The sequence below is a fragment of the Drosophila kikkawai genome, chromosome X (assembly GCF_030179895.1).
Source record: "Drosophila kikkawai strain 14028-0561.14 chromosome X, DkikHiC1v2, whole genome shotgun sequence".
Lineage (NCBI taxonomy): Eukaryota > Metazoa > Arthropoda > Insecta > Diptera > Drosophilidae > Drosophila > Drosophila kikkawai.
In genome coordinates this window covers 32,282,192-32,307,314 of record NC_091733.1, presented here as the reverse complement: position 1 = coordinate 32,307,314, position 25,123 = coordinate 32,282,192, and the positions used below count along the sequence as shown (strand labels likewise).

The window sequence follows — 25,123 nt, the reverse complement described above, 5'->3', positions numbered from 1 at the left end:
CTTATCAGACAGACATAATTGCTTTATAGAGCGCATAATTCTCTGAGGACATTAACCCATTTCGATAATGACCATTTAATGCCTTGTATAACCTTTCTAATAATATTGTATACAAAATAATATTTATAATTTTTACATTAATATTAATAAATTTCAAATACTTTCAGAAATACTATGGGGATAATGCGATACCTGGATATGGAATGGCTCTACCTTTACTATCTCAGCAAAAGCTAGCAGAAAAGTGCTGAAACTTAAGAACAATCTTAATAAACACATAATTATTTAATTATTAATAAAGATTTCATCGAAATCTAGCTACTTGATCTGGATGTGGGAGGGTGACTAAGGTTTCGCTCTTAGTTCTTGTAACTTGTCACTGTTTCAAATACCGGACTTTGGAAGGCAAAGCGATTTACACAGCATTTGGGGAGTATTACGTAGGGAAGAGAGCCAGAGAGTGTGTAGATGTGCAGTGGCGGCGTACAATGTACACTTATATTATCGATGCGGTGGCAGGGGGTTCAAAGGTCGCACGAAGCATTTGCGTGGCGTAGCTGCCCATTGGCCATTGATAAGTACGTACATACATATGTACATATGTATTTATATAGACCTACATCTATTGGAATGTACTTCAATCTAAACTTTGTTTGTCGCCCCGACAACACTGCGTATTATTAATCTAGTTGTCAAGCATGGCGACCAAACACAGGCGCTATCTCCCTTTCTCCCAAGCTTCCTACTCTCTCGCACTTTCTTTGCAGAAGAATGGCAATGCCCGAAGAAAGGCAATGTTGCCAGGTTAGCTTATTTCAAGCTAGATCTAGCATATGTGAAAATTAAAAAGTTTATTAAATTTGAAACTAGCTTATAGCCCCAAAAGTAGCTAATATTATAATTAATTTAGCATATTTTAGTAATTATTGTATTTGTAACCTAACAATTTATTTAATTATATATAATATCGTTTTCTATTTTTAGCTGTTTTCCTTTAGAATCTGGCTACAACGTGGCATCACTGGTTTAAAGACAGATCTCTCCCTGGCTGGACAGTGTTGACAAGTCAGAGAGCAACAAAAATACTCTTAAAATAATCAAAATTGGAATATCTTTAATTGCGCTTGATAATCTCCACTTGATGATTCCATCCAACCTAATATAATAACATATAATCTATGAATTAATCTTTGTTTCTGTGAAAAATGCAAAATCTAGCGATAAAATGTGGCCACTTCTAGCAGAAGCAAAATAACCTCAAACAGATTACGCTCTCGCACTCACTCTCTCTCTCTTTCGGCTCTTGAGAGAGCCAAGCCTATATATAGCAATGCAAGCGATCGGAAAATCAAAAAAAATTAAAAATTAATTCAAATCGCGGACGTGCAGACGTGCTACATAAATAGAAAAGTGCTCCACGTATTCCACAGTTCCTTTTGACCGCTATACTTTGCTTAACCCGCCGTTGGTTTTTTTTTCGTTCGTGAAAGAAACAAGCAGAAAAGTGACGTGACGTGCCAAGCGAAAGAGCTTGGAAAGACACTAGAAAGCCGAAAAAGAAGAAAAAGTGAAAACAGAACTCGCAAATTTATCAAACAAAATGGCCAGTGCAGATCAGAAACACGCCACCGGCAATGGCTCAGCCGGCAACGGAACGCTAGCCGAAGATCAGCCCAAGGACGCCAAGGACCTGTTGCCGCACCTGGAGTCGCTCGAGCGAATCATCAAGCTCCCCGTGGTGAATGCGGCGTGGGACAAATCGCAGGATGTCTACGGCAAAGTAAAAGGTAAGTTGAAATGGAGGACAAGTGCGGTGCAAAAGTGCATTGAACTCGCCGAGCGAGTAACGGGCGCCCCGCCTAACGGCACAGAAAACCAAAAACCGAAAGAGAGGCCGAAACAAAACCGCAACAAGAACAACAATGTGCAATGGCAAATGCAGAGCGCATGCAATCGAAACCGAAAACGAAACTGAAAACGAAACCGTTGCGTTTGCGTTGCTTCGACTTCGCCATTTTAATTCGCGTTCGGGCTCGAGTTCGAGTCTTGCATTCGGAGCCCAACTCGGCGGAGTTTTTAATTGCCCGGCAATGGGCGGGAATTAAGCTCAATTGATGTTAATTGATTGCAAGCAGGCGGCCAATAATCGCAATCACAGCAGCAGTGCGAAAACAACAACAGCCATGACCTAGCACCACCAACAATAACAACAACGCTACGTCCGGCACTTTGCCCTCGTGACGCGCGGCGTACAAAGTTCGCTTAAAAATTTACATAATAAAAACTTGGCCAAAGAAAAAAATGTGATGCGAGCAGGGGATGGAGGCAGGGAGACAGAGAAACGGACCACCGCACGTAGGCTGCAGTCGCAGAGGCGCCGACAGCGATGGGGGGCTCGTTTCGAGAGAAAGAGCAGGCCCCCAGACCCACTGGCCACGCCACTGGGGGCGCTCTCTGGCGGAGAGCAGTGTTGCCAGAATTGACCACAAAAAAGCTGATGTAAATATGTAATTAATGTTTTTTTTTTTTAAAGATGTATACAGTGCACGTGTTTTTTTTTAATGTTATTTAACAATTTAGTAACATTTATTGTATGAATTGAAATATTTGTTTTCTTGGAATCCATAAAATAGATTTATACATTTCGGTTCGCCAAAAACCTCGTAATCTTTGCAATGACTCTCAAGAATATTGAACTTGTGGAATATCCCACGACTTGGCTGGAAACTTAGCCTCTTGACAGCTGGCAACACTGTCGCTGATTGGACTTTCGACTTGTTTGTTATATTCCGGTGCTTGGCACACACACACACACACACTCGTACGCACACTCTTATTGGATGATGTGTTTGAGGAATGACGAACTATCAAAGGTCTAAAACTCGTCGTCGTTGTCGTCGCAGACAGATAGAGAAAGATCGTAACGAACACTCCGGAGGGTGGCATGTGGGGGCCGCCTTGCAATCCTGAACTAAACTGCGCAGTTCTTCCCTTATCAGTGAGAACTGCCAAGCGGCGCAGCTGCTATAATTATTACTTTTTGTTGCAACCACTGATAAGGCTAGGCCTCTTGTCACATGTGGCAGCTAGCTATAGCTACCCAACAATTCCAGAACTTTTCCAACAAAACCATCAATCTCCTCTGCTTTGTATTTTTCCAGGCAAGAACCGCGTCTTCGAATGGGCCCTGACGGCTGCCGAGGATTGTGTGACGCGTGCCGTGACGACAGCCGCTCCATTTGTCACCAAGTTGGACCGACCCATCGCCTATGTGGACCAGACGTTGGTCAAGGGCATTGACAAGCTGGAGGTGAAGGCACCCATTATCAAGGACACACCCCAGGAGATCTACAATCAGGCCAAGAGCAAGGTGATCGATGTGGTCCAGCCGCATCTGGAGCGTGTGGTCAAATTCAAGGCGGCCGGCCAGCAAAAGGCCGCCTCCCTGAAGGATCTTGCCTGGCAGAAGGCCAACGAGGTCCTGGCCACCCAATACGGCAGTCTGGCCGTCAATGGTGTGGACACAACCACAGCGCTGGCCGAGCGCCTGCTCGAGTACTATTTCCCCAAGTGCGAGTCCGATGTCGAGGAGGATAATGGTGAGTGCAAGTCCGTTTTTAGAATTAATTTAAATTGTTGGATAGAGCGCCGCAAAACAAGTTCATTATTAACTTTTCCAGCTCATTAAATGATTCGAAAAAGTGCACTTGATTTATGCGATTGAAAACTTTAGGCTAAAAATTGAGACAAGAAACGTATTCTCTTGGTTTTCTTCCATTTCCATAGCCCCTGTCTGTTGTTTTATTTTTTTTTTTTATTGTTTCTTTTGCGGTGTGTAAACAAAATGCTAAATATAAATCGTAAATATTTTTAATTCTCAGATGATAAACAAAATGCCGTCGTGCAGAATGGCAAGAGTTCTGAAAATGACAGTAAGTTCCTTCTCCTCCCAAAGAAACCCCATCGATCCGATCTGTCCAGATTCGCTCGTTCGTTTCTTTTCTATTCGTTTCGTTGTTTGTTTTTTACTAACACACACTGGCCTAAGCATAAAAATTAAAAATAGCTAACAAATAGAAAAGCATGAACACTAATCAAGCATGAAGAACAATATACAAAATCTGCAACACACTCTAAAAAATTTCAGAAAACTGAACAATATGAACACCAAATTAGGGAAAAATCTTGATGATATAAATAGATATTTTATATTCTGTGTGATATATGGAATATATCGATATAATCGCCAAAAGCGAAAGATATATTGAATTAGTTTGATATTTGTGACATTTCCAAATTATTTCTACCTGATTTCAAGCTACTTTCCTTCAATTTACCAAATAGTTTCTAAAAAAAAAGTGGGAAATATTTACGATTTCGATTTCGAGCTTCTAGGGTTTAGCCTTTAACCTGAATCTGATCCCGATCCTGATCTCCCCCTCTATAACACTGTAATTAACACCCCCAGTGACTAATTTTCTAAATTAATAAACTCTTTCTCTCTATCTCTTATCTCTTTTCCGCGCCTATTCGTTAGTTATTGTTGTTGGGGAGAAGAGCTACGACCAGGATCACGATCAAGAGATTGATGATAGATTCTTAGTGGCCGCCTCGACGGTATTTCTGTCCATGTCCTTGAAAATCATAACCGAAATTGTTGAGTACGTTAGAAGAAATCCAGAGATCGTAGGCATTATCGATAGGGAACTCAACAAGTTTATGGTAAGCACACACAAAGAACACCGCCCAAGCACATCCCACTCACACTAGCACTAACCCAAAAACAACTTTTGATTAAATAACCCGAAAGACTAACTAAATAACTAAGAAACTCTTTGATTTGAATTGCAATTAACTTTAATTTTAATTAAATTTGCAGTGCCAGTTCCCGCCAGCGAGGATCCAGTCCTACACACAGTACAGACGGTTGGACGGCTATCCAACAAGATCTCGCGTCGCGTCTATCGAAATGTCTCCCGACAGATCAAGCAGGTCCAGAAGGGTAACATCAACGACTATCTGAGCTCCCTGATAGCCGCCCTAAAGCTGCACCAGTACATCAACTTTATAAACTCATCGATGGGCACCAATGTGGAGCAGTCTACGCTGTCCAGTGACAACTGTTCGCCCTTTGGCGGAGCCACCTCCACCACCACCAGCAGCAGCAACTCTAACTCCAACTCCAACTCCTCGGCAGTGGCTGTGGCCAAGAGCAAACCAGCGGCGGCGTCGTCTCAGTAATGATATATACGTATATATCTGAAGCTTAGATATTACCTTCTTTCACACACATCTGCACACATACCCCAAGATCCATAATTTTTTTTTCTTAATTATAATTTTATAATTTCGTTTTTTTTTTCAATTTTTTACAAAAATTTACATGTTTATATAAAAAAAAAAGGGATTAACCAGCAAAGAACAAGAAATAAGTGTGCACCAGCCTCCCTTTGATTTGTAAATATTTATTTGAAGTATATAGCCAGCCCTCAGCACCCCCGCACACGCACACACACCCACACACCACCGTAGCTTGTAAGTTGTAGTCGATAGAAAGAGATCGGGAGATCGATTTTAGCTGTGCTAAAAGGCGTCCAAAGTGCCACTTGCATTGAATATAATATACATACTATATATACGCCTATATATACCTAAAATATATACACTGATATATATATATATATACATTGGCCTAGAAAGTGTGGGTTAGCTATACGTATACGTAATCCTAGTGCCTAAAGCTATTTTTTATTCTCTACGCTCGCTGGGAGCCCCTAAAACCAGATGATGTCTAATTGCTAATGAAAATGAATTATGCTTAATATATATACACACACACGAAACACACACCCCAAACACACACACACAACAAACACTTGTATGGAGAACCTAGCCATAATGTTTGCTCTAAACAACCCCTAGTTTGATACTATTAAATATTATTAATAATAATAAAAAGAAGAGAAAACCAACGCAAAACTGGAACGAAGAACAAGAATCATCTTTAATTATTTCCCCCAACGATAGTGCTCTGTGCTATATTATATATTCCTTATCTGATTGGTCGCCTTATCGAGACAGCGTTCCCCGGTCCGCTGATTTATATGGGAGTTCAGCGTGGAGTTCAGGCAGCGGCGAGCGAATGGAATTTATAGAGGAGATAAGGTTCCTATACATATTTATAAATATACTATATTTACAAACATGTGATAATTAAGTGTGTTCTTATATCGTACAAAAGGAAGGGATTTATTGAACAGCAAACATTCAATTCTTTAATTCAAAATGATAAATAATTTTAAATAATTTTTTTTATTTAAAAAAAATATTAAAAGGCCTTTTTAATAATATTAAAATATTATTTGTATTTAATTCACTTTTTTTAAACGCTTTTAAATATAAAAATAATTTTTTTAACACCTTTTTAACAATATTTAATTTTTATTCGTTTTTATTTTAAATTTTTTAAATTGATTTTAAGAGTTGAAAATAAGAAAATAATATTTTTTTTAACCTTTCTATTAAAATATATTTTTTAAGCTAAATATTTACAAATCTATAATAGAAGATCCCATTGTTAGGGTGCCCACTGTACCGCCGTCGTTGGACTCTGCATCTCTGCCTGTCCTTGTCGATAATGACGGCGTTAATGGCCGGGCAATTATCCATTTTTTTTTGTTTTAAGATTGGGCAACGTCGTCGTCTGAATTTCAGCTGCCACTCCTCCTCCTGCCCCTGCCTCTTCCTCGTTTGTATTTGCGCCACGTACAGGAGAAACATGGAATCCAGGAATCAATCTCAGCATACCTGGCATAATTTTCGAGTTTTGCTAAATGCATTTTGGGGGCTACAAAATATTCATGAGTCTCCGCCAGAAAAGGGCTTCTTCTTCGTTGGGCATGTCTGGCGGTGGACGACTAGTTGGACGGGTTCCCAAAACCGCAGACGCCAGGCATCGAAACAAAATAATACAACAAAATCCGGTTTTTATTTCATTTCAAGTTAGAAAATACAAGGCATTAAGGTATTAGTTAAAGCCCTTTGAGAAATATTTTCTCTAATTAACCACCCATCAAGATTTCTCACTGTGTACTCAATGATCATAGAGGTAATACTCGTTATGGGCTTGACTAACCGCAAGGTGTACTTCAAGATGTTAATGGAACCGGACTTTGGACCCCAGCCCTGCTCGACCCCAGACTCGAGACTCTTCCCAAAGCGCAGCGATGACGAGGCCCGGTCTTCTTCTGGTCCCCTCAGTTGGCAACGACAATTCCTCTTATCGCGGAGAAAGAGTGGGAGGAGGAGAGAGAGAGGGAGGCAGAGACCCATAAAGGCTAACTATAAACGTAATCAAGAATTTGACGTACAGGCAGTGCTATAAAAAAAATTGAATGACTTAATAAAAACACAAAGAGAGAGGGGAGAAATTAACTCTGAAAGTGGGAGAGAGTGTGAGAGCGGAAGAAAGGCGGCTAAGCCAGTGGCGATCCATGATATATTTTGTAGGGGGGCCTAAGGGGGGATATAAAATTTAAAATATTTTTAATTAAAAATATATATTTTTATATTTTCTGGCAAGTTCCTTGTTTAAGGTGCGATTATCTTAGATCAGACCCCTCCTGGCTGGCCTCCGCCACTGGCTTGAAGCCTCAGGATGAGCCCGGCGGAAGAGGCGTGGCCAATCAACGAGAGTGCAAGCGAGCCAGAGAGCAGGAGAGAGCGGGATCGAGAGAGTTCAAAGTACAGAAAGTGGCGTGATTCTTATTATTCATTCTCTCGCTTTTGATTATTGAGATTGAGTATTGTGTATATGGCGTATTATGGTCAGCAATATGTGCGAATTATGCCGAGTTCTCTGATCTCGTTGTGCATCTGCCTCGGGTTGCACTTTTTGCCGTGCGTCAGAGAGAGACTTCGAAACGGGGATATATTCTGATAGTCTAGGGGCTTATCAGTCTGTATGGCTACCAGTTTAGATAGGAAATTCTACAGAATTCTACAAAGGAATTGTTTTTTTGTGGATATTCACAAAATTAACTCAAAGCTCACTTTTTAATTTTATTTCGGAGTTAAAAATCATTAAAAAAAATATTAAATATTTTAATAATAATCATTTTCATGCACATTATTGAAATAGAAATTTTTATATATTTTTAAATGATAATTTTTTTGTTAAATCAAAGTTTAAAAATTCCATAACTAAGTCAAAAATTACTTAATTTCAAATCGGAAAGCTGTTCTATACTAGCTTTTAATAGGGTAATAAATCTGTGTACTCAGTTTAAACATTTTAAAAAATTAAAATTTTTGTAATTTTTTTTTTAGATTTTAACGATGTAACTCCTTATAAAAATTTTTAAAATTTATAACATTTTTTTTTTCTTGTCAACATGGCTAGATCGACTCGCCAGGTGATGCTGATCAAGAATATATATGATTTATGGGGTCGGAAATGACTCCTTCACTAAAAAAAATTGTAAAACCCATCACAAAGATCTAAAATATTTGAATTTTTTAGATGTGCTTATTTTGTGGAAATTATTAATTTAAAAAATATCATAACTAAGCCAAAAAAGCCTCAAATTCAATTCGGTAAACTTTTCTGTGCTATTTTTTAATAGGCTAACAAATCTGCATACTAAATTTAATTTTTCAAGAGATCAAAATTTTTAAAATTTTTTTATGACCATTTGTAAGATTTTTAAGATATAAAATCTAAAAAAAAAATTTAAAATTTTATTTTTTTTCGAACCTGGCTAGATCGACTCGCCTGGTGATGCTGATGAAGAATATATATGATTTATGGGGTCGGAAATGACTCCTTCACTGTTTGTGTGTCTGAAATTACCCTGCATGGGTTTAACAAGGAACAAAAATATACATTTTTATTATGAAAATTACAGAGATTATTATAAAAACAAATAAATGTGTTTTTGTGTAATTATTTATCTTATTTTATAATGGCTTTTTATGTCAATTTTTTGTGTAAAAAAAAAACAACATATATTTATTACAAAACGATTTCCACAGCAAATTAAGCTTAATTGGGAACTGATCGATTGACCGATCGCTGATAAACTATTGGCGCCTCATTGGGGCTCCTCATACTCCGCCTCCATTGCCACCTCCTCCTTAGCCACCTGATCTCCCCAGTCGGCGTCGCACATTGCTTCGGCCTTGACTTTGCTCTTATCACCTGCCTTATCAAAGCCCCAAAGTGGCGTCAGGTGGGGTCTAGCTGGAGGAGGCGGAGACGACGGAGCCAAAGCTAGAGCCCGAGCCCGAGCCGGGTGCCTGCATCAGGGCCAGGTCAAAGTGCGGCTGCTCGCAGATCGTGAGACTCCGGCCCAGATGTCCGGCCATTCTTTGAACCATGTGCCTGGCCAGCGATGGAGCGGTCAACATCCGACGGAGCAGGGACCAGGTGCAGCTGAGAAGGGACTTGGCATGGTAGTGGCTACTCTCTGACACTAGCCTTAGATGTGTCTCATTGTCCACCAGCTCCTTAGCCTTCTTTTGATTCTTATGCTGACGCTTTTGAATTTTCCTGGTATTATTATTATGATCCAAGTCTTGGGACTCTTCTTGCAGCTCCTGAGGTGCTCCAACTGAATCCACTTCCTCCCTCTCGCGCCGCTTCGCCTCGATCTCCCACTGTTTGTGAATCCAGCTAACCATATCGCCATCCTGCAGGCTGTAGTCCTCTTTGAGTTGACCATTTCGGCGTAGAAAGCGGAGGGCATCATCGTATCCCTGCTGACAGAAATTGGCCACAACATCGGATCGTCCCGGCACCAGAATGCCCACAAGGCGACGTAGATTTCGCCGTGACAAGCGGAACTTGTTGTTCGCCCAATTGAGATTCAGCTGCAGCAGGTGTGGGCTCTGGTCACGGGGACAGATGTCGCTCTCACCGCAAAAGGGTGTGACGGTAACCGTGGCCTCGTCCAGCAGGGGCAGATTGTTGGACAAGGCGCCGTCCATGTAGCGCACACCAAGGATCTAAGGATGCAACGGGGATTTCAAACAAATAATTTAAGAATCGGGAAATATCACTATCAACCTGCGGCGGCACCAAGCCCGACAGTCCGGGTATAAAGCAGGAGCACATCAGGGCCTGGAGGAGCTCCTGGCGTGAGCTAAACTCCGACATAACCACATTCTGGCGATCCCTGACCCGGGTGAGGGATATGTGAAGGCGTCCATTGACCAGCCGATGGGCATCCGGCGGCAGGCAACGATGCATCCCCTCGAGCAGGCACTCGGACAGATTGAACCAGGGACTGAATGTGCCCAACGAGTGGCGACGTGTCTCCTGGACGACCCGCAGAAAATCCCCGGCCATGCCCTCCAGCGGTAGGTCGCAGATGAGGCAACAGGCGGCCAAAGCTCCGGCGGAGGCGCCGGCAATCCTCTCCAGCAACAGGTGGGGGGCATGTTGGCGCAAGCAGACCGCAACGCCCACGTGGTAGATGCCCAGAAAGCCGCAGCCGGCGAACGAGAGGCTCCTCCGGATCTTTATCTTCATAGCTTTTTTAGGCACCCTTCCTTGATATTTTTCGGAATTATCCGATATTGCTTGGGATTTTTGTTTCCAATTTTCGCTGAGGTTTTTTTTTTTTTTAATATTTCCCAAGTTTTCTTTTGTTGTTTTTTAAGCTTATTTTCTTTGAATTGGGTTATAATGTGACCATAGACTGGGTGGAAAATGATTTTAATCCAATTAAAATACCAATTACAACGGGATTTCAAAGTCCAGAAAATCGATTTCTTATCTCCCAGTCTATAGCTTTATTGTAATCTGTTGAAATACAGGGTTTTCTGTTGATTTTGAATTTAAAACACTATGTATAAAATTAAAAACTTAACAAAAATTAAATGATGGTATGTAATAACTGAAATAATAAATGAAATTATATGTTATAATAATATATAATAATATTATTAAATCACAATACCTTTCAAAAAAGGGTTTGAAATGAAACTCTATAAAGAAAAAACCCTCAGATTTTCATGTATGGTTTCAAAAACATTTAAATTCCAGTTTAAATTCAAATATATTTTATTCAACTAGATAAACTAAGTAAATGTATATCTTATTTTGTATATATCTGCCACGATCCACGCAACGCCTCACTATCGATCGTTAGAGAGTACCATGGTATGACCCAACAGGGTCTAGTCCAGCGAATAACGGTTAGTCCGGGGTTAGTGTACATATTGTATACATATTTATATTTATTTATTTATTTATTATGTGTACATTTAAGGGGGGTTGTTAGCCGATCTGTAGCCGTTTCCGAATTCAACGGAGGAGCGAGCACGAAAGGATTCATACCTTTGATTTACCTTATTCCTTCTTGGATATCTTTTCATCTCATCTCGCTTTCTTTTCTCTCCTTTGTTATCACAGTCGCCCTAGAGTACTTTCCTCTCCACCCGAGGACTTGTTTTCCAAGGGGGTTTTCTCGGACATGAAATCATTAGCCAAATGGGGGAGATACAGATGGGAGGGTGCTCTCTCTCTTTCTGTTCCAAGTCCAGCTCCAGATTTCCTTCAGATTCATCTTGTGGCTTGTGTGTGTTGGTGTGTGTTTTGGGTGTAAATGACTGTGCTTAAGGCTTTGCAGTTTGTGCCTGGCCAGTGGCTATTCCATCACCTGCCGGACTGGTCTCTGCCTCCTCCGTCTGTGGCTGCATGGTCTTGTTGAGGATCTGGTGAAAGTGTTCGCCGAAAACGGCATGATTGTAGGACACCAAACGCCGAAACGAGGCGATAAATGCAACCAGCTCCTCTTGGTAATCCACAAAGCCGGCGGGCGGCGGCGGTATGCTGCCATTAGAGCGCAGGGCCACACGCACATAACCATCCAAGCGCTTGGCTGAAATACAGGATATAATAAATTATAAGAAAAAAAAGAGACAAGGGAATGTAAAAGCACTCACCCATCAAACTGGGCACCGGCGAGGCCTTGTTGCTCAGCTTCAGCACCTGATTCTTGAGCGCCTCCTGGTCGGCCTCGCTCATGGCCGGCAGCTGCTCCTTCGCCAAGGCCTGGTTGACAAAGGCGCGAATCTGCTCATAGCAGCTGCCAATGGCAGTGGCTACTTGCCTGCAAATGCCATCACAATTAGTTTATTTAAACAAAAAAGAGATCGAGTAGACACTCACTCTTGGTTCTTGACATCCTGCACGATGATGTCCAGCTGCTTGGATAGCTCGAGGCGGTTTTCGCGACGCTGCGATATAATGGGCGTGCTCTGGGCAATGGAGATGAGCGAGGCGCACAGGATCAGACGCTGGGCGCGCCAACTGAGGCCCGAAAAGCGATCCTTGTCAATTTGCAGCAGCTCGGGGAATTCCTTGTCCGCCGGATAATCGATCAGCTGCATGTAGGCATTGTATATGGTCTCGTCCACATTGCTGCCGGCGCGATGGCGCTGCAGCCAGTCCTCGGTGGCCGGAAAGCTGTAGCCTAAAAAAGGAAATTCAAATTTAAAAAATATTCTCAAAAATAAAAGGAAAGAAAGCTCACCATTTCCCATGTACTCGCGCATATACTTGCTGAATTTCTGCTTTTCATATTCCACCGAATTGGCGGCTATCTCCTTGCGCGCCAGCGTCAGCATAAAGTTGGCCATATCCAGCTTCATCAGGCTCATCAGCTCGAAGATGCTGCGAAAGGTGTCCACCACATCCTCGATTTCCCTTAGCTTGGCCACGGCCTCGTCCCTGGCCGGGCAGCAGGAGCGTGACAGGATGTTGATCACAAAGTTGGCATACGCGCGGAAGTCCAGCAGTCCCCGCTCCGCCTGCTGCTGAATGACAGTCTCGTCCAGCACCTCGTTGATGTGGGCCACGATCCGCTCTTTGTTCCGGGAAAGCAGCTGGGGGAAGGTCTCCTTGATCTCGGCCAGCAGGCCAATGGCCTGGTCGTAGGAGGGCGGCTGCCGCTCCAGTTGCTCGCGAAGCAACTCCCAGAAGGCCTTGTGCACATTCCTCTTGATGGCACCCTCCAGGCTGTTCGATGGCGGCTCGTATTGCTGCAGCTTAAAGTCCGGATTGAGGGCTATCTCATGGGCCAGTTCCATGTTTTGCAGGTCCTTGAACATGCTAGACATGTCGTCCAGGGTCACTATCTTCGGCGGTGAGCCGTCCAGGCTGGGCAGCACAAAGCGCGTCAGGCTATCCACGGAGCTCTCGCTGTCCGTGCGGATGCGATGCTCGTCCTTGGCCTGCTGCTGCTGTCCACTGTTTTCTTGGGCATCCATGCTTGTGGCTTGTTCTCTTTGTCACCACCAACCAGGTGAAGGCGGAAATGCGACGTAGATCTTAGATCTTGGCAACTGGTTTTGAGCCAAAGCCAAATTTGGTTACCACCGGTTCGAGGCGGTTTTATTTGCAGTTGCAATTGCGTTGCGCTTTCTTTGTTCTTTGTTCGAGGTCTTCGTCAAAGCTCCGCTGGGGGTTAGTGGTTCGAAAGGAGGGATCAGACACAGTGGATATTGGCTATGTAATACCAAGGAAAATAAAATGTCCCTAAAATGTTTAAAAATTTCGTTTTACATATTAATTATTATAAGATTTCAAATTAAGCAACAGCAGAAGAATATATAAATAAAAATGTACACATTTCCCTAGAAATTGCTCAATTCAAATTGTGTAGGAAATCATTTTGAAATTCTGTCTTATCTATTTCTGTCTTGGCAATGACAACTAGTGTCTTGAGTTTTAAATTAAATTATTAAACAAAAATTTTGATATATGAAAATATTTACAAATAAAAACAGATTTATTTCATAGCCTTTTAAAATCAATTATAAAAGTAAAGCTTATTCTCGAAATTACTGTTAAGCAAGGCCCACTGTAAGCAGCCAAGCTGGGAAAGCCGTTAAACGTGACTAACATTCACACACACTCACAGAGGCCAAACAGGTGTGAGCTTGTGTGAGTGTTTAACAAAGAAACGAAAGGCAACAAAGCAAAGAAAGAAAAAAACAAAAACAGTTAGACTTGAAGAGAGAGAGAGAGAGAGAGAAGTGTAACCAAATAATATCGAATAACTCGAACATTCTCGAAACAGCTTGAAATAGCATTTTGACATAGATTCCAAAATTAAATGCAGAAATGCAAACTAGAGCACAAATTGCACAACGCCAGCAGCCAGCGAAAGGGGGGACATAAACAAACGGCGCAATAAAGCAGCCAGCGAAAACAGAGGAGCGATTAAAAGTCTCGTGTGTATTTGTGTTTTTTTTGTTTCCTCCTCTCTGCTTTGCCTATTGCGCAGCATTCTCAGCTGGGGGAAAATTGGGAAATGGACACAAGGCCGTCGCTTAATGGGGCGAAAGGGGGTGGGTTGGTTGATCAACTCCCCAAACTTACCAGTCGAGAAAACATTAGAAGCTTCCAGAATATTCGAAAATGTGCCTCACTCGGGCGCCGCACTGGTATTTTGTTTCACCTTTACAATCACTTACAAATTTTGCATTTAATTTGTCCCTTAGCTCCACTCTCCTCCCAAATTTCTTTGCACTTTTTGCATGCCGAGATGCCGAGTGTTACAACCTATCACGAACGGGAACAATTTCCAAATAAAAACTTTTCACGCTGACAGCGCCAGCTTTGTTTGTTGTGTCTGCCTTGTGTTTTCGTTTTCCTCTTCTTATTTGCCATTCCCTCGCCTCCGTTACTTCGCAGCTGTGCCCGATAGGCAGATATCGATAGAAGGCAGCCTTGCCATATCGCCATGTCTGCACAGGGTGGCAATCTCTAGCCAAGGAGCAGACACAAAATTTTCTTTTTCCATCAAAATTTATAGTTTATTCTTATGGGAAATTATTGAGCTTTTCCCGAATAGGAAAACATTGCCACACTTGTTACAGCGGAGCTCCCAGACTGGAGGAGGAGTCCATGCTGTAGACGTGCCTCCAGTTTCCTTTATTTGCACTTTTTGCAACCCCCCGAAAAGTGAAGAAGCGACAGGCACGGGCAGGAATCCAGGAGCCAAATGGAGAGCGAAAAGATTCTGATGGCCGCCGGAGTGACGGTGGCCGCCGTCGTGGGAGCCTTTGTCTTCTGGGGACCCTCGGGTGAGTGGCAAATGTGTTGTTTTCTTACGGAAAGCCTTATGGATTCCCCCCCATCCTTCTGGCAGGCTCCCGCTTGCGCCAGCGTCGCGGCCAGATCGCCGGACTGCACAACTTTGGGCGCACCTGCTTCCTAAACACCCTGCTCCAGGCCTTGGCCGCCTGCCCGCAGTTCATCGCCTGGCTCCAGCTGTACAACGGCGCCTCCCCCGATCGCCGGAGCCTGATCAGCTCGATGCTGAACACGCTGGAGGTGGTGAACGGCACCCATGCCACTCTGCGCGGTGATCCGCACTCACCGGGCGCTGTGCTGCGCGCCCTAAACGCCTTGGGCTGGGTGATACCGCAGGAGGAGCACGATGCCCACGAGCTGTTCCACGTTTTGCTCTCCTCCCTGGAGGAGGAGGCAATACGGCCGCAGCCCCTAGGCTGTCTGTCGGACGCCCTGCCGCTGGGCACGTTGGGAACCACCGACAACGATGACGCCAGCAGCAGCATTGGCCTGGGCACGGCCACGCCCCTTGGTGGATTCCGACCCATAAGCGCCATGGCCGCCGGACCAAGCGCCAGCCAGCGGGGCATTGGGGATCAGCCAAATCGGCCCTCGAGCGCCATGCTGACCGACTTCCTTAACATGGAGTATGACGAAAGCACCAGTCTCACCCGCCTGGTGCGCTCCGAAGCCCATACACCGGACTCGCCGGCCTCCGTTTGCGAGCGCGAAGGCTCGGATCGCTTGGGTTCCCTGCTGCTGGATGCAGTTTCGCCCGGAACGCCGTTTGGCTTTCCGCTAGCCAGCGAAGGGGATGCTCTGGCCACGCCCACGCCGACGCTCGGCGGCGAGCGATTGTCGCGACCAAGGCAGCCGCAGGGCCAGGAAATGGGCGAGGGCCTTAATCGTCGGGTGTCCAGCTCGTGCCGGTCGCTCGAGCGTTTGCATCGCGGCCCGGGGCGTGTGTCCATCTGGTCGAACATGATGCCCAGCCAGGTGGCGCATCCCTTCCAGGGGGCCATGGGCGCCCAGATTGTTTGCAACGGCTGTGGCTCCAAGTCGGCGGTGCGCTATGACAAGTTCGACAGCATCACACTGAATCTGCCGCCGCAGCGACGGAGTGGCCAGAGCCTGGGCCACCTGCTCAGCGATTACATCACTTCGGAGGATCTGAGCGATGTCAAGTGCGATTCCTGCAATGAGACGACCACGCACACCAAGTCGGTGACCTTTGCCAAGCTGCCGGCCTGCCTGTGCATTCATGTGGCGCGCACAGTCTGGCTGCCCACCGGGCAGGTGTGCAAGCGCCAGGACTTTGTCCATTTCCCCGAGAGCCTGTCGATGGCGCCGTACAGCTTTGTGCAGCCGCATCTCAATAGTCAGGTGAGAATTTACGGGGACTCTATCTCTTTCTATTTTGTGAAGATGAAATGAAATATATCCTTTTCCAGGCTGGCACCCCTTGGGGCTCGACAATGTCGCTGTTTTCCAGCAGCCTGCCGATGAACAATGGCCTGGGCGGTGGCGAGGGCTTCGGCACCATGTTTCCCAAGAACCTGTACCGCCTGCTGGCCGTGGTGGTGCACTCGGGCGAGGCGAACAGTGGTCACTTTGTGACCTATCGACGCGGCTCCCTGCGAAATGCCCATCGGTGAGTGGCAGTTTTCCTTTGTCCTAATATTTTTATTGAAAATTTCCTATTTTTGTAGATGGTTCTACACTTCAGACACCATTGTGCGGGAGGTGAGCATCGACGAGGTGCTGGGAGTGCCGGCATATCTGCTCTTTTACGATCGGGGACAGCACCGGCAGCTGCCCCTGCGCTAGTCAGCCGGAGGAGAAGGGCGGAAGGAGGATCCTAGTCAGCCGGCAAACACTTGATGTGATGGAATATCCAAATCGAAATCCTTACTCGACCCACGTCGTGGCCATAAGAGACGACTTACCCACACATATATATATATATTATATTGATATATGCATATAGCCATATGCCCGCGATCTGACGTATACTCAGCCGAGGACAAGGCAGTGGTCTCTGCATCCTGCGTGCATCGTGCATCATCCCCTTTATTTGTTATCGATGCATTTACGATTTTCTAAGAACTAAGAATTCCAAATTCATAATGTGCTTTTAGCTGTCTGTATTTAGCAATTTACACACATAAATCTACCGATAATTGTTTGCGCGTTATTTCCGTAGGATAGCTGTTCAATAAAAATTTCTCACAAAAATGTATTTTGAAATGTTTCAGGGTTTTAATGAATTCAAGAAGTTGTTTGGGATTATGTTCACGGCTAGATACGCTCGTCTGTTGATGCTGATCAAGAATATATACGAATTGTAGGGGGTCTTAAATGTTGAAATTTACTGCGATGAATAATAATAATATAAAATAATAATAATATAATGTAATAATAAAATAATATAAAAACATTATATAATATATTAAAAATATATAATAATAATATAATATCAAACTAATTGAAAGGTTTGTTTATAAAGCATACGTATATTCAAAAGATTCTGGGTATATCTGTATATATACTAGACATATACGCCGCCGCGCCACGCCGCCGCCGCCGCCGTTTTTTGCCTTCTTTGACGCGCCGCCGCCAAATTATGAAAATAACGGCGCGCCGCGGCGCGCCGCTGGTGCGGCATCGGCGCAGCTTCAGCGCGGCCTTCAGTGTCATTGTTCTTTATAAAACTTAAAAAAAAAAAAATAACTCATTAAAATGGCCTTTTTGCCTTATTTGACGCGCCGCCGCCGCCGGTTCTTTCTGACTACTACGCCGCCGCCGCCGAGTCATTTTGACCTCTACGCCGCCGCCGATGCCTTTAACCATCGGCGTAAACCTCTAATATATACTATTTAGGCAATATTTTACTTAATTTTATTATTATTAATATTTATTTTAAAAGAAAGAATTATAAATTATAAAATTAAAAATTAAATTTTCTTTATATTTAATAATTTAATTATATTATTATATATTAATAAATATTTAATATATAATATATTATTAAAATGTTTAATTAGTTAATTCCTTAGAATATTTTATAATTTTATTTTTTAATATATTTTCTATAATTTTAAACCTGTTTTTTTCCTGTGTATACTCATATAATGAGCACCCACTGTACTTGGTCGCAAGAAGAAAAGTCTAGAAAAAAATCGATTACTCGCCTATCGACAAAGTGCCATCACAACCGCCAAGCGTTTTGCATTCTTTTTTTCCGTCTAAAAAAAAAGGCGCAATTGGAAGCAAGTAAATAGGAAAGGCAACATGTCCGACGCCGAGCTCGAACAGACGCGCGTTGGCCACGTGGAGGAGCACGAGGAGGAGGTGGAGGAGCAGCGCCAGCTGCAGGAGGAGAAGGAACACCACGAGCCGGAGCAGCCGTCGGAGGAGGGCTCTGGCTATGTTTACACAATGGACGCGGGCCCGCCGCGCACACCCGTCCAGGATGCGGCGGCCGAACTGAGCGCCAGCCTAGATGTCAGCGGCTCGGATCAATCGGCGGAGCAGTCACTGGACCTCAGCAATAATACACAAACGACGGAAACGTCCGCCGAGTGCGAGCCGCCCAGCAAGCGGGATCGCCGGGACACCAGTCCCAGCAATACCTCCAGCTCATCCAGCGGCGGCGGGGGCAGTAGCTCACGCTATGATGACATCAGTGAGGTGGAGGAGGGCGAGCAGGAGACTCCGCTGCAGCAGATGCCACCGGAGCCGCTGGAGGAGCCGCTACAAGAACAGATAATAGCACAGGAGCCGCCGGAACAGGAGCACATATTGGAGGAAAAGGAATTAATAGAGGAGGAACACATAATACAGCCGGAGCAGGAATCTGTACAGGAACTGCAGGCAGAGCCAGAGCAGGAGGAGGAGCTGGCGGAAGAGCAGGAGGAGGAGCAAGTGCCAGAGCAGGAGCAGCACCAGGAGCAGGAAGAGATGCCACAACCAGATCAGGCCGAGATTCAGGAACCTGAACAGGAAGTTGAGGTGGAACATGACTTGGAAACCGATGACGAACCCTCCTCGAGTACGGTGATTCATGTGGCGCCCACCGGCTACACAGTCGATCCCGATGCCCCCACCAAAGCCATTGTCACCGAGGTGGTCACCATACCCGCTCCGCTTGGCTTCAAGGCGCTAGTCAAGCTGCCAACGGAGGTGCCCGAGACCCCTGACTCTCCCACGGACGATGGTGGCGAAGAGCCGCCGCCGTTCTTGCAGACCCAGGTGCAGCAGGCCCTCATGCCGCTCCGCTTGGCTTTGCGTGATCCCCGCCAGCGCAATATGCCGCCGCCCATACAGCCTCCTCCTCCGCCGCCGTCCTCGTCGTCGACATCGTCGATGCCCAGCCGAACGGCGCTCGGTGCCAATGTGGAGACCATTTCAAGCGACAGCAGCGAGGACGACGAGGAGGAGGATGAGGACGAGGAGGAGGATGAGGAAGAGGAGGACGACGAGGAGGAGGAGGGCATGACCGAGGAGCACGACAGCACCACCTCGGAGACCATGACCACGGTGATTAGCGGCGATCCCATGATGCAGAAGATCGACGTCAGTGAGGATCCCGAGAAGATCTACTACATACGACGTGACGATGGCACCGTCCACCGTGGCCAGGTGCTGCAGTCGCGGACGACGGAGAACGCGGCCACGCCCTACGAGTACTATGTGCACTATGTGGGCCTGAATCGTCGCCTGGACGGATGGGTGGGCAGGCATCGTATATCGGACAATGCCGACGATCTGGGTGGGATTACGGTGATGCCGCAGCCGCCGTTGCCCTCGGACCAGCCCAGCACCAGCCGGGAGATGCTCCAGCAACAGCAGCAGGCGACAGTGGCAGCGGCAGGCGGTTCCGTCCAGCGACCGAATCGATCGGGACTCAATCGGGACTACTATCTGTCGCCGTGCGAGAACAACCGCTACGATTACAGCGACCGGAAGATGACGCGCTACCAGAAGCGGCGCTACGACGAAATCAATCACGTCCAGAAGAGCCACGCCGAGCTGACGGCCACCCAGGCGGCGGCGGAGAAGGAGCACGAGTCCATCACCAAGATCAAGTACATTGACAAGCTGCAGTTCGGCAACTATGAGATCGACACCTGGTACTTCAGTCCCTTTCCCGAGGAGTTCGGCAAGTCGCGGACGCTGTACGTCTGCGAGTACTGCCTGAAGTACATGCGGTACCGGCAGAGCTACGCTTATCATCTCTACCAGTGCGACCGGCGCCGTCCACCGGGCAGGGAGATCTACCGCAAGGGTCAGATCTCCATCTTCGAGGTGAACGGCAAGGAGGAGCCGCTGTACTGCCAGCTGCTCTGCCTGATGGCAAAGCTCTTTCTGGACCACAAGGTGCTCTACTTCGACATGGATCCGTTCTACTTCTACATCCTCTGCGAGACGGATCGCGAGGGCAGCCACATTGTGGGCTACTTTTCCAAGGAGAAAAAGTCCATGGACAACTACAATGTGGCCTGCATCCTGGTCCTGCCGCCGCATCAGCGCAAGGGATTCGGTAAGCTGCTGATAGCCTTTAGCTACGAGCTGTCCCGCAAGGAGGGGGTCATCGGTAGCCCGGAGAAGCCGCTATCCGACTTGGGACGGCTGAGCTATCGCAGCTACTGGGCATACACGCTGCTGGAGCTGATGAAGAACCGCTGCTCGCCGGAGCAGACCACCATCAAGGAGCTGAGCGAGATGAGCGGCATCACGCAGGAGGACATCATCTACACGCTGCAGTCGATGAAGATGATCAAGTACTGGAAGGGCCAGAATGTGATCTGTGTGACGGCCAAGACCATCCACGACCATCTCCAGCAGCCGCAGTTCAAGCAGCCGAAGCTGACCATCGACCTGGATCGCCTCGACTGGAAGCCGCACAGCGCCTATGTGTCGCGCATAATGCCGGGCGTTACCTTCTAGTATCCGGCGCGGGATCCAGTCCCGCAGCAGTGTTCCGAAGTGATATTGATTGAGTAGTCCTTCGTCCCTATTTTTTTTCTTTTTTTTTGACTAGAATTTAAGCTTAAAAGTCACCTATAAAATAATGCTGCATTTTCACAGAAATAGTTGAAAAGTGTAAAGTAATCAATGAATTTCAAAAAGAACACTTTATGTTTCAATTTATTACCTCATTTTGAAGCCCTGTATATTATGTATATTATATTATATTCGTTACATTAACGTCGCAGGATCAATATCTCCTCTAAAACAAGTGTTTAAAACTGCAAATATTCACTAAATATATCAAAAAAATATATATGTATCTTTTTTTTTTGAGTTTAATAAATATTCATAAAATTAAGTGAAACAAGAATGAAGTTCGCTGAATTTATCTATATTAAAGTACGATTTTTTTTTCTAAGTGTATGTACTTTTAAGCCCAAAAACTTGATACAATTTAAGATTAACAATTACAAAGTTATTCGGTTAAAAACATCAACTATTGTGTTGTAAATATAATGGAAAATGTTAAATTCTTTGAAATTTTATCAATTGTTTTATTATTATTTTTATTTATTTGTTTATATATTTTTAGATTTTTTTTATTTTATTATTTTAATATTTTTTTATATTTATATTTTCATATTTTTTTATATTTAAAATTAGTTTATTTTTATATTTTTTAATTTTTATATTTTAATATTTTTTATATATTATATTATTTATATTATTTTATTTTTTATATTTTTTAATTTTTATATTTCGATATTTTTATATATTTATATATTTATATTTTTATACTTATATATATTAATGTTTAATTATTTATTTATTCTTATTTAAGGAACAGCCTAAATTTAAATTAAAAAATTTAAATATTAAATTGATCTTCGATATTTTTCCTAGAGCTTGATAAACTATCGCAAAAAGTCTCCTAGCTAGCCGGCCTGCTAGAGGCGCTGTTATCGATAGCACCCGCATCGATAGACCTGCCGCCTTTCCGTCCTATTTACTGTTGCTTTTGCCGCTGCCGTCTCCCAGGATACACAGGATATAGGATACAGGATATATATAGACACGGGCTAGAAAATGGGCCTGCTGTCCGATCCATCGATATCGACGCAAAGCAAGCTGGTGGACGGCCTGGCGCGCCATGTCCGCAAGGTGTGCACCGTCTTGTATGTGGCGGGTGTGGCCTGGTTCTTCTGCCTGGCCCTGCCGGAGTTCAACCACGGCACATATCTCTCGGAGAATGCCCTGTCGCCGGGCTTGGTTTACCCGGAGATCCGGGTTGATGCCAATCGCCTGGCCATCCAGCTGTTGGAGGAGCTGCAGCGCGAGCGCAAGGATCATCTGTCAACGACCCCGCATGCCTGGATAGCGGCCAAGATGAATGAGTTCGGGCTGGAGACGCACACGCACAACTACACGCTGCGGTATCCCTTTGGCGGCGGCAAGGAGTATCATGGCAAGAATATCTACGGCATTCTGCGTGCTCCCCGCATTGCCTCCACGGAGGGCATCGTGTTCACGGCTCCCTATCGCGCCGCCAGCTCCGTGCACACGGACATCTCGCCCAGCGTGCCGCTGCTGCTGGCCTTTGCCGACTTTGCCCGGCGGAAGAACTACTGGGCCAAGGATCTAATCTTTCTGGTCACCGAGCAGGAGCAGCTGGGCATGCAGGCCTGGCTGGAGGCCTATCACGATGGCGATCGTGACCTGGACGTGAGCAAGGCGTACCTGAGGCCCGGAAATTTGCCGGCGCGAGCGGGTTCCCTTCAGGCGGCCCTAAATATCGAGGTGCAGGATCTGGAAATAGGTGAGTTCAGGCTTGAATCCCCAAAAGTCAAAGGGTAACCTTTAATCAACAACAGACTACGTGGACGTGCGGATTGAAGGACTAAACGGGAAGCTGCCGAATCTGGACATGTTCAACCTGGTGCAGCGCATCATGGCCCGGGAGGGGATCGCCTCCGGCTACAAGCAGACGCCGCGCAAGAAGCGCCGGCACAGCAAGTCCCTCTTCGAGACCAATCTCCGGCAGATGCTGGCCATGCTGGCCACTCAGTCGTCGGGCGTGCCCAATGGCAATCATGGCCTGTTTCATCGCTATCGCATCGATGCCTTGACCATAGCCGCCCATCGGAGGGCCACCCATGCCACGCTGAAGGGTCAGCCGGGTTCGGCGGCAGTGCCGCTGCTGAAGGCCATCGAGGGCATAGCCAGGAGCCTAAACAATCTCCTGGAGCGCTTCCACCAGAGCTTCTTCTTCTACGTGATTGTGAACAACGATCGGTACATCTCCATTGGGGACTATATGCCGGCTCTGGTGGCCCTGGTAGCCTGTGCCTTTGTGAAGGCCTACCTAATGTGGTCCACGCTGCCGTCGACGGAGGCTGGCGGTGAGCTGGACACGGAGGAAAGGGATGCAGACACCGATGTGGAGGCCGAGAAATTCGAACTGCCTTATGGCTCAGTGCTGATCTATCTCACCGCCACGCTGCTCATTGGCTTCCTGTGCAACGTGCTGCCCCTGCAGCAGTATTTCCTGGAGATACCCATGGGCGCTGCCCCGCTGACCACCTCCGTGCTGAGTTTCCTCTCCCTCATTGGGTTTATCTTGCCCTTTGTGGTGGTCCTGCCGCCCGGCGGCTTGGAGCTGCTGCACGTGGCCTTCCTGCTCATCTACGGCTGCTCTTTGATCGTCATTGGGCTGCTCAACTTTGCCTTGGGCTTCTTTGTGGCCGTGCTCACGGTCCCGCTGGTAATTGCCCTGGAGACCAAGGAGGACACCAGCAGAAGCACGTTGAGGCATGCGATCCGCCTGCTCGCACTTATCCTCAATCCCATGATGATCGTGTATGTCATTGTGCTGGCCATGACCTTCTATCAGTTCCCCGAACTGCCGCTGCAGAAGATCCTGCTGCGAGCAGCCACAGCGGCCATGGATGCCTCGGCCTACGGGCTCATTGACTCGGTGGTGAGTTGGTTTAGGGTTTAAACTTTTAACTTTTATTTTATATTCCTCTCTTGCTTTCCAGTTGTATGGCAACTTCTTGTACTTTGTCATATCCACGGTCCTCCTGCCTTTGTGGATCATCTGCTGGACCCTGGCCCTGTCCAAGCGCAGGGACTATGCAGACTATGTGGAGTTTGAGGAGTCGCCAGCGAGCTCGCCTCAGCCGCAGTCGCCGTCGCAGGCAAAGGTAAAAACCAGTTGAATGCCTGCATATATCATCGGGAAAATGATCCTAAGATTAAGTGTGATAAACCCCAAGACAAATGCGTGGGTAATTCCATAAAGAAAATGTTATATTCGATTAAATGTCTGAATAAATGAAATCTATTTATTAGTTGCAAGTATTTTGTGTATTCAAATTCAAGCAGGGACTTTGGGGGAGCACGTCTCTCCTTCGCCTCCTTTGAATAAGTGGAAAACTTTTCGACTATGACACGCAACTTAATTTAAACTTTCCACGACGCTGGCAATTAGTTATGAGCCTGGATTTGGCTCAATCATGGATGGATGCATGATGACGCTGTGGGTGTCGGGGAGCCGGGAAGCCAGAGAGCTGTGCTGTGCACTTGCCGAGCCATGTTTACCGGCGCCATTCAGTCTGCAACTTAACAAGAAAACTTTCCTCCACACACACAAACACACACAAACACACACACACGCACAGAGCTTCGAAGGCGACACAAAGTTGCACCGGAACAGTGGTAGTCCTTCATACATATCCCTCCAAGCCCCAAAAGTGCCTTAAAAATTCTCCAAGGTTGAAGATATTGCTTTAGATATTGCTTTCTCCTTGAATCCTTTTCAAAATCGACTTTTAAGATATTCTTAGAGGATGATTAATAACTTAAATGCTGTAAAAATGAGTAATAATATCTTTTTAATGTTATAATTTGTAGGCAATTTTAATTTTAAAAATATCATAACTTGGCCAAAAAAGCCTCAAATTCAATTTGGTAAACTTATTTATGCTAGTTTTCAATATGCTTACAAATCTGCATACTAAATTTAATTTTTCAAGAGATCAAAATTTTGGACTTGTTTTTTGGCAA

General features: G+C 45.4%; 6 protein-coding genes across 11 annotated transcripts; 4 read left to right on the top strand and 2 right to left on the bottom strand.

Moving 5' to 3' along the window:
• The first annotated feature begins 1,342 nt into the window (after window positions 1–1,342).
• Lsd-2 (Lipid storage droplet-2) lies at window positions 1,343–5,998 on the top strand. Of its 4 annotated transcripts, XM_017161704.3 has the most exons (5): window positions 1,343–1,787; window positions 3,162–3,599; window positions 3,882–3,932; window positions 4,538–4,722; window positions 4,880–5,165. In XM_017161704.3, the coding sequence occupies exons 1-5, from the start codon at window positions 1,601–1,603 to the stop codon at window positions 5,021–5,023; spliced, it is 1,005 nt and encodes a 334-aa protein (XP_017017193.1). In that variant the 5' UTR covers window positions 1,343–1,600; the 3' UTR covers window positions 5,024–5,165. The 4 variants fall into 4 exon arrangements, with proteins under 4 accessions (XP_017017193.1, XP_017017203.1, XP_017017186.1 ...); XM_017161714.3 differs by lacking the exon at window positions 3,882–3,932 and having other exon boundaries at window positions 1,344–1,787; XM_017161697.3 differs by lacking the exon at window positions 4,538–4,722 and having other exon boundaries at window positions 1,347–1,787; window positions 4,880–5,998.
• A 2,863-nt stretch (window positions 5,999–8,861) lies between these two features.
• On the bottom strand, window positions 8,862–10,698 carry dob (doppelganger von brummer). Its single transcript, XM_017161904.3, has 2 exons — window positions 10,067–10,698; window positions 8,862–10,005 (listed from the first exon to the last, which is right to left on the bottom strand). The coding sequence occupies exons 1-2, from the start codon at window positions 10,529–10,531 to the stop codon at window positions 9,238–9,240; spliced, it is 1,233 nt and encodes a 410-aa protein (XP_017017393.1). The 5' UTR covers window positions 10,532–10,698; the 3' UTR covers window positions 8,862–9,237.
• A 343-nt stretch (window positions 10,699–11,041) lies between these two features.
• On the bottom strand, window positions 11,042–14,598 carry LOC108071003 (T-complex protein 11-like protein 1). 3 transcript variants are annotated; one of them, XM_017161677.3, is made up of 5 exons: window positions 14,390–14,598; window positions 12,540–13,543; window positions 12,176–12,479; window positions 11,950–12,116; window positions 11,042–11,885 (listed from the first exon to the last, which is right to left on the bottom strand). In XM_017161677.3, the coding sequence occupies exons 2-5, from the start codon at window positions 13,273–13,275 to the stop codon at window positions 11,620–11,622; spliced, it is 1,473 nt and encodes a 490-aa protein (XP_017017166.1). In that variant the 5' UTR covers window positions 13,276–13,543; window positions 14,390–14,598; the 3' UTR covers window positions 11,042–11,619. The 3 variants fall into 3 exon arrangements, with proteins under 3 accessions (XP_017017166.1, XP_070144840.1, XP_017017172.1); XM_070288739.1 differs by having other exon boundaries at window positions 12,540–13,513; XM_017161683.3 differs by having other exon boundaries at window positions 12,540–13,465.
• Window positions 14,599–14,744: 146 nt separating this feature from the next.
• On the top strand, window positions 14,745–17,324 carry Usp30 (ubiquitin specific protease 30). The gene is made up of 4 exons (XM_017161666.3): window positions 14,745–15,096; window positions 15,162–16,468; window positions 16,537–16,736; window positions 16,795–17,324. Exons 1-4 carry the CDS (start codon window positions 15,015–15,017, stop codon window positions 16,910–16,912), a joined length of 1,707 nt encoding a protein of 568 aa, XP_017017155.1. The 5' UTR covers window positions 14,745–15,014; the 3' UTR covers window positions 16,913–17,324.
• A 975-nt stretch (window positions 17,325–18,299) lies between these two features.
• On the top strand, window positions 18,300–21,603 carry mof (males absent on the first). The gene has a single exon (XM_017161794.3). The coding sequence runs from the start codon at window positions 18,377–18,379 to the stop codon at window positions 21,032–21,034; it is 2,658 nt and encodes an 885-aa protein (XP_017017283.1). The 5' UTR covers window positions 18,300–18,376; the 3' UTR covers window positions 21,035–21,603.
• A 416-nt stretch (window positions 21,604–22,019) lies between these two features.
• GAA1 (glycosylphosphatidylinositol anchor attachment 1) lies at window positions 22,020–24,415 on the top strand. Its single transcript, XM_017161877.2, has 3 exons — window positions 22,020–22,874; window positions 22,930–24,035; window positions 24,097–24,415. The coding sequence occupies exons 1-3, from the start codon at window positions 22,145–22,147 to the stop codon at window positions 24,274–24,276; spliced, it is 2,016 nt and encodes a 671-aa protein (XP_017017366.1). The 5' UTR covers window positions 22,020–22,144; the 3' UTR covers window positions 24,277–24,415.
• The last annotated feature ends 708 nt before the right edge of the window (window positions 24,416–25,123 follow it).

Bases quoted from the DNA above. Each gene is read 5' to 3' on its own strand.
- Lsd-2 (XM_017161697.3), top strand. From the start codon at position 1,601: ATGGCCAGTGCAGATCAGAAACACGCCACCGGCAATGGCTCAGCCGGC. The intron at 1,788-3,161 runs GTAAGTTGAAAT...GTATTTTTCCAG, and splicing joins TGTCTACGGCAAAGTAAAAG to GCAAGAACCGCGTCTTCGAA. The intron at 3,933-4,879 runs GTAAGTTCCTTC...TTAAATTTGCAG, and splicing joins CAAGAGTTCTGAAAATGACA to TGCCAGTTCCCGCCAGCGAG.
- dob (XM_017161904.3), bottom strand. From the start codon at position 10,531: ATGAAGATAAAGATCCGGAGGAGCCTCTCGTTCGCCGGCTGCGGCTTT. The intron at 10,006-10,066 runs GTTGATAGTGAT...TTGCATCCTTAG, and splicing joins CGGGCTTGGTGCCGCCGCAG to ATCCTTGGTGTGCGCTACAT.
- LOC108071003 (XM_017161677.3), bottom strand. From the start codon at position 13,275: ATGGATGCCCAAGAAAACAGTGGACAGCAGCAGCAGGCCAAGGACGAG. The intron at 12,480-12,539 runs GTGAGCTTTCTT...TTCCTTTTTTAG, and splicing joins GCGCGAGTACATGGGAAATG to GCTACAGCTTTCCGGCCACC. The intron at 11,886-11,949 runs GTGAGTGCTTTT...CCTGTATTTCAG, and splicing joins GCCGGTGCCCAGTTTGATGG to CCAAGCGCTTGGATGGTTAT.
- Usp30 (XM_017161666.3), top strand. From the start codon at position 15,015: ATGGAGAGCGAAAAGATTCTGATGGCCGCCGGAGTGACGGTGGCCGCC. The intron at 16,469-16,536 runs GTGAGAATTTAC...ATCCTTTTCCAG, and splicing joins AGCCGCATCTCAATAGTCAG to GCTGGCACCCCTTGGGGCTC. The intron at 16,737-16,794 runs GTGAGTGGCAGT...CTATTTTTGTAG, and splicing joins TCCCTGCGAAATGCCCATCG to ATGGTTCTACACTTCAGACA.
- mof (XM_017161794.3), top strand. From the start codon at position 18,377: ATGTCCGACGCCGAGCTCGAACAGACGCGCGTTGGCCACGTGGAGGAG.
- GAA1 (XM_017161877.2), top strand. From the start codon at position 22,145: ATGGGCCTGCTGTCCGATCCATCGATATCGACGCAAAGCAAGCTGGTG. The intron at 22,875-22,929 runs GTGAGTTCAGGC...AATCAACAACAG, and splicing joins GGTGCAGGATCTGGAAATAG to ACTACGTGGACGTGCGGATT. The intron at 24,036-24,096 runs GTGAGTTGGTTT...CTTGCTTTCCAG, and splicing joins ACGGGCTCATTGACTCGGTG to TTGTATGGCAACTTCTTGTA.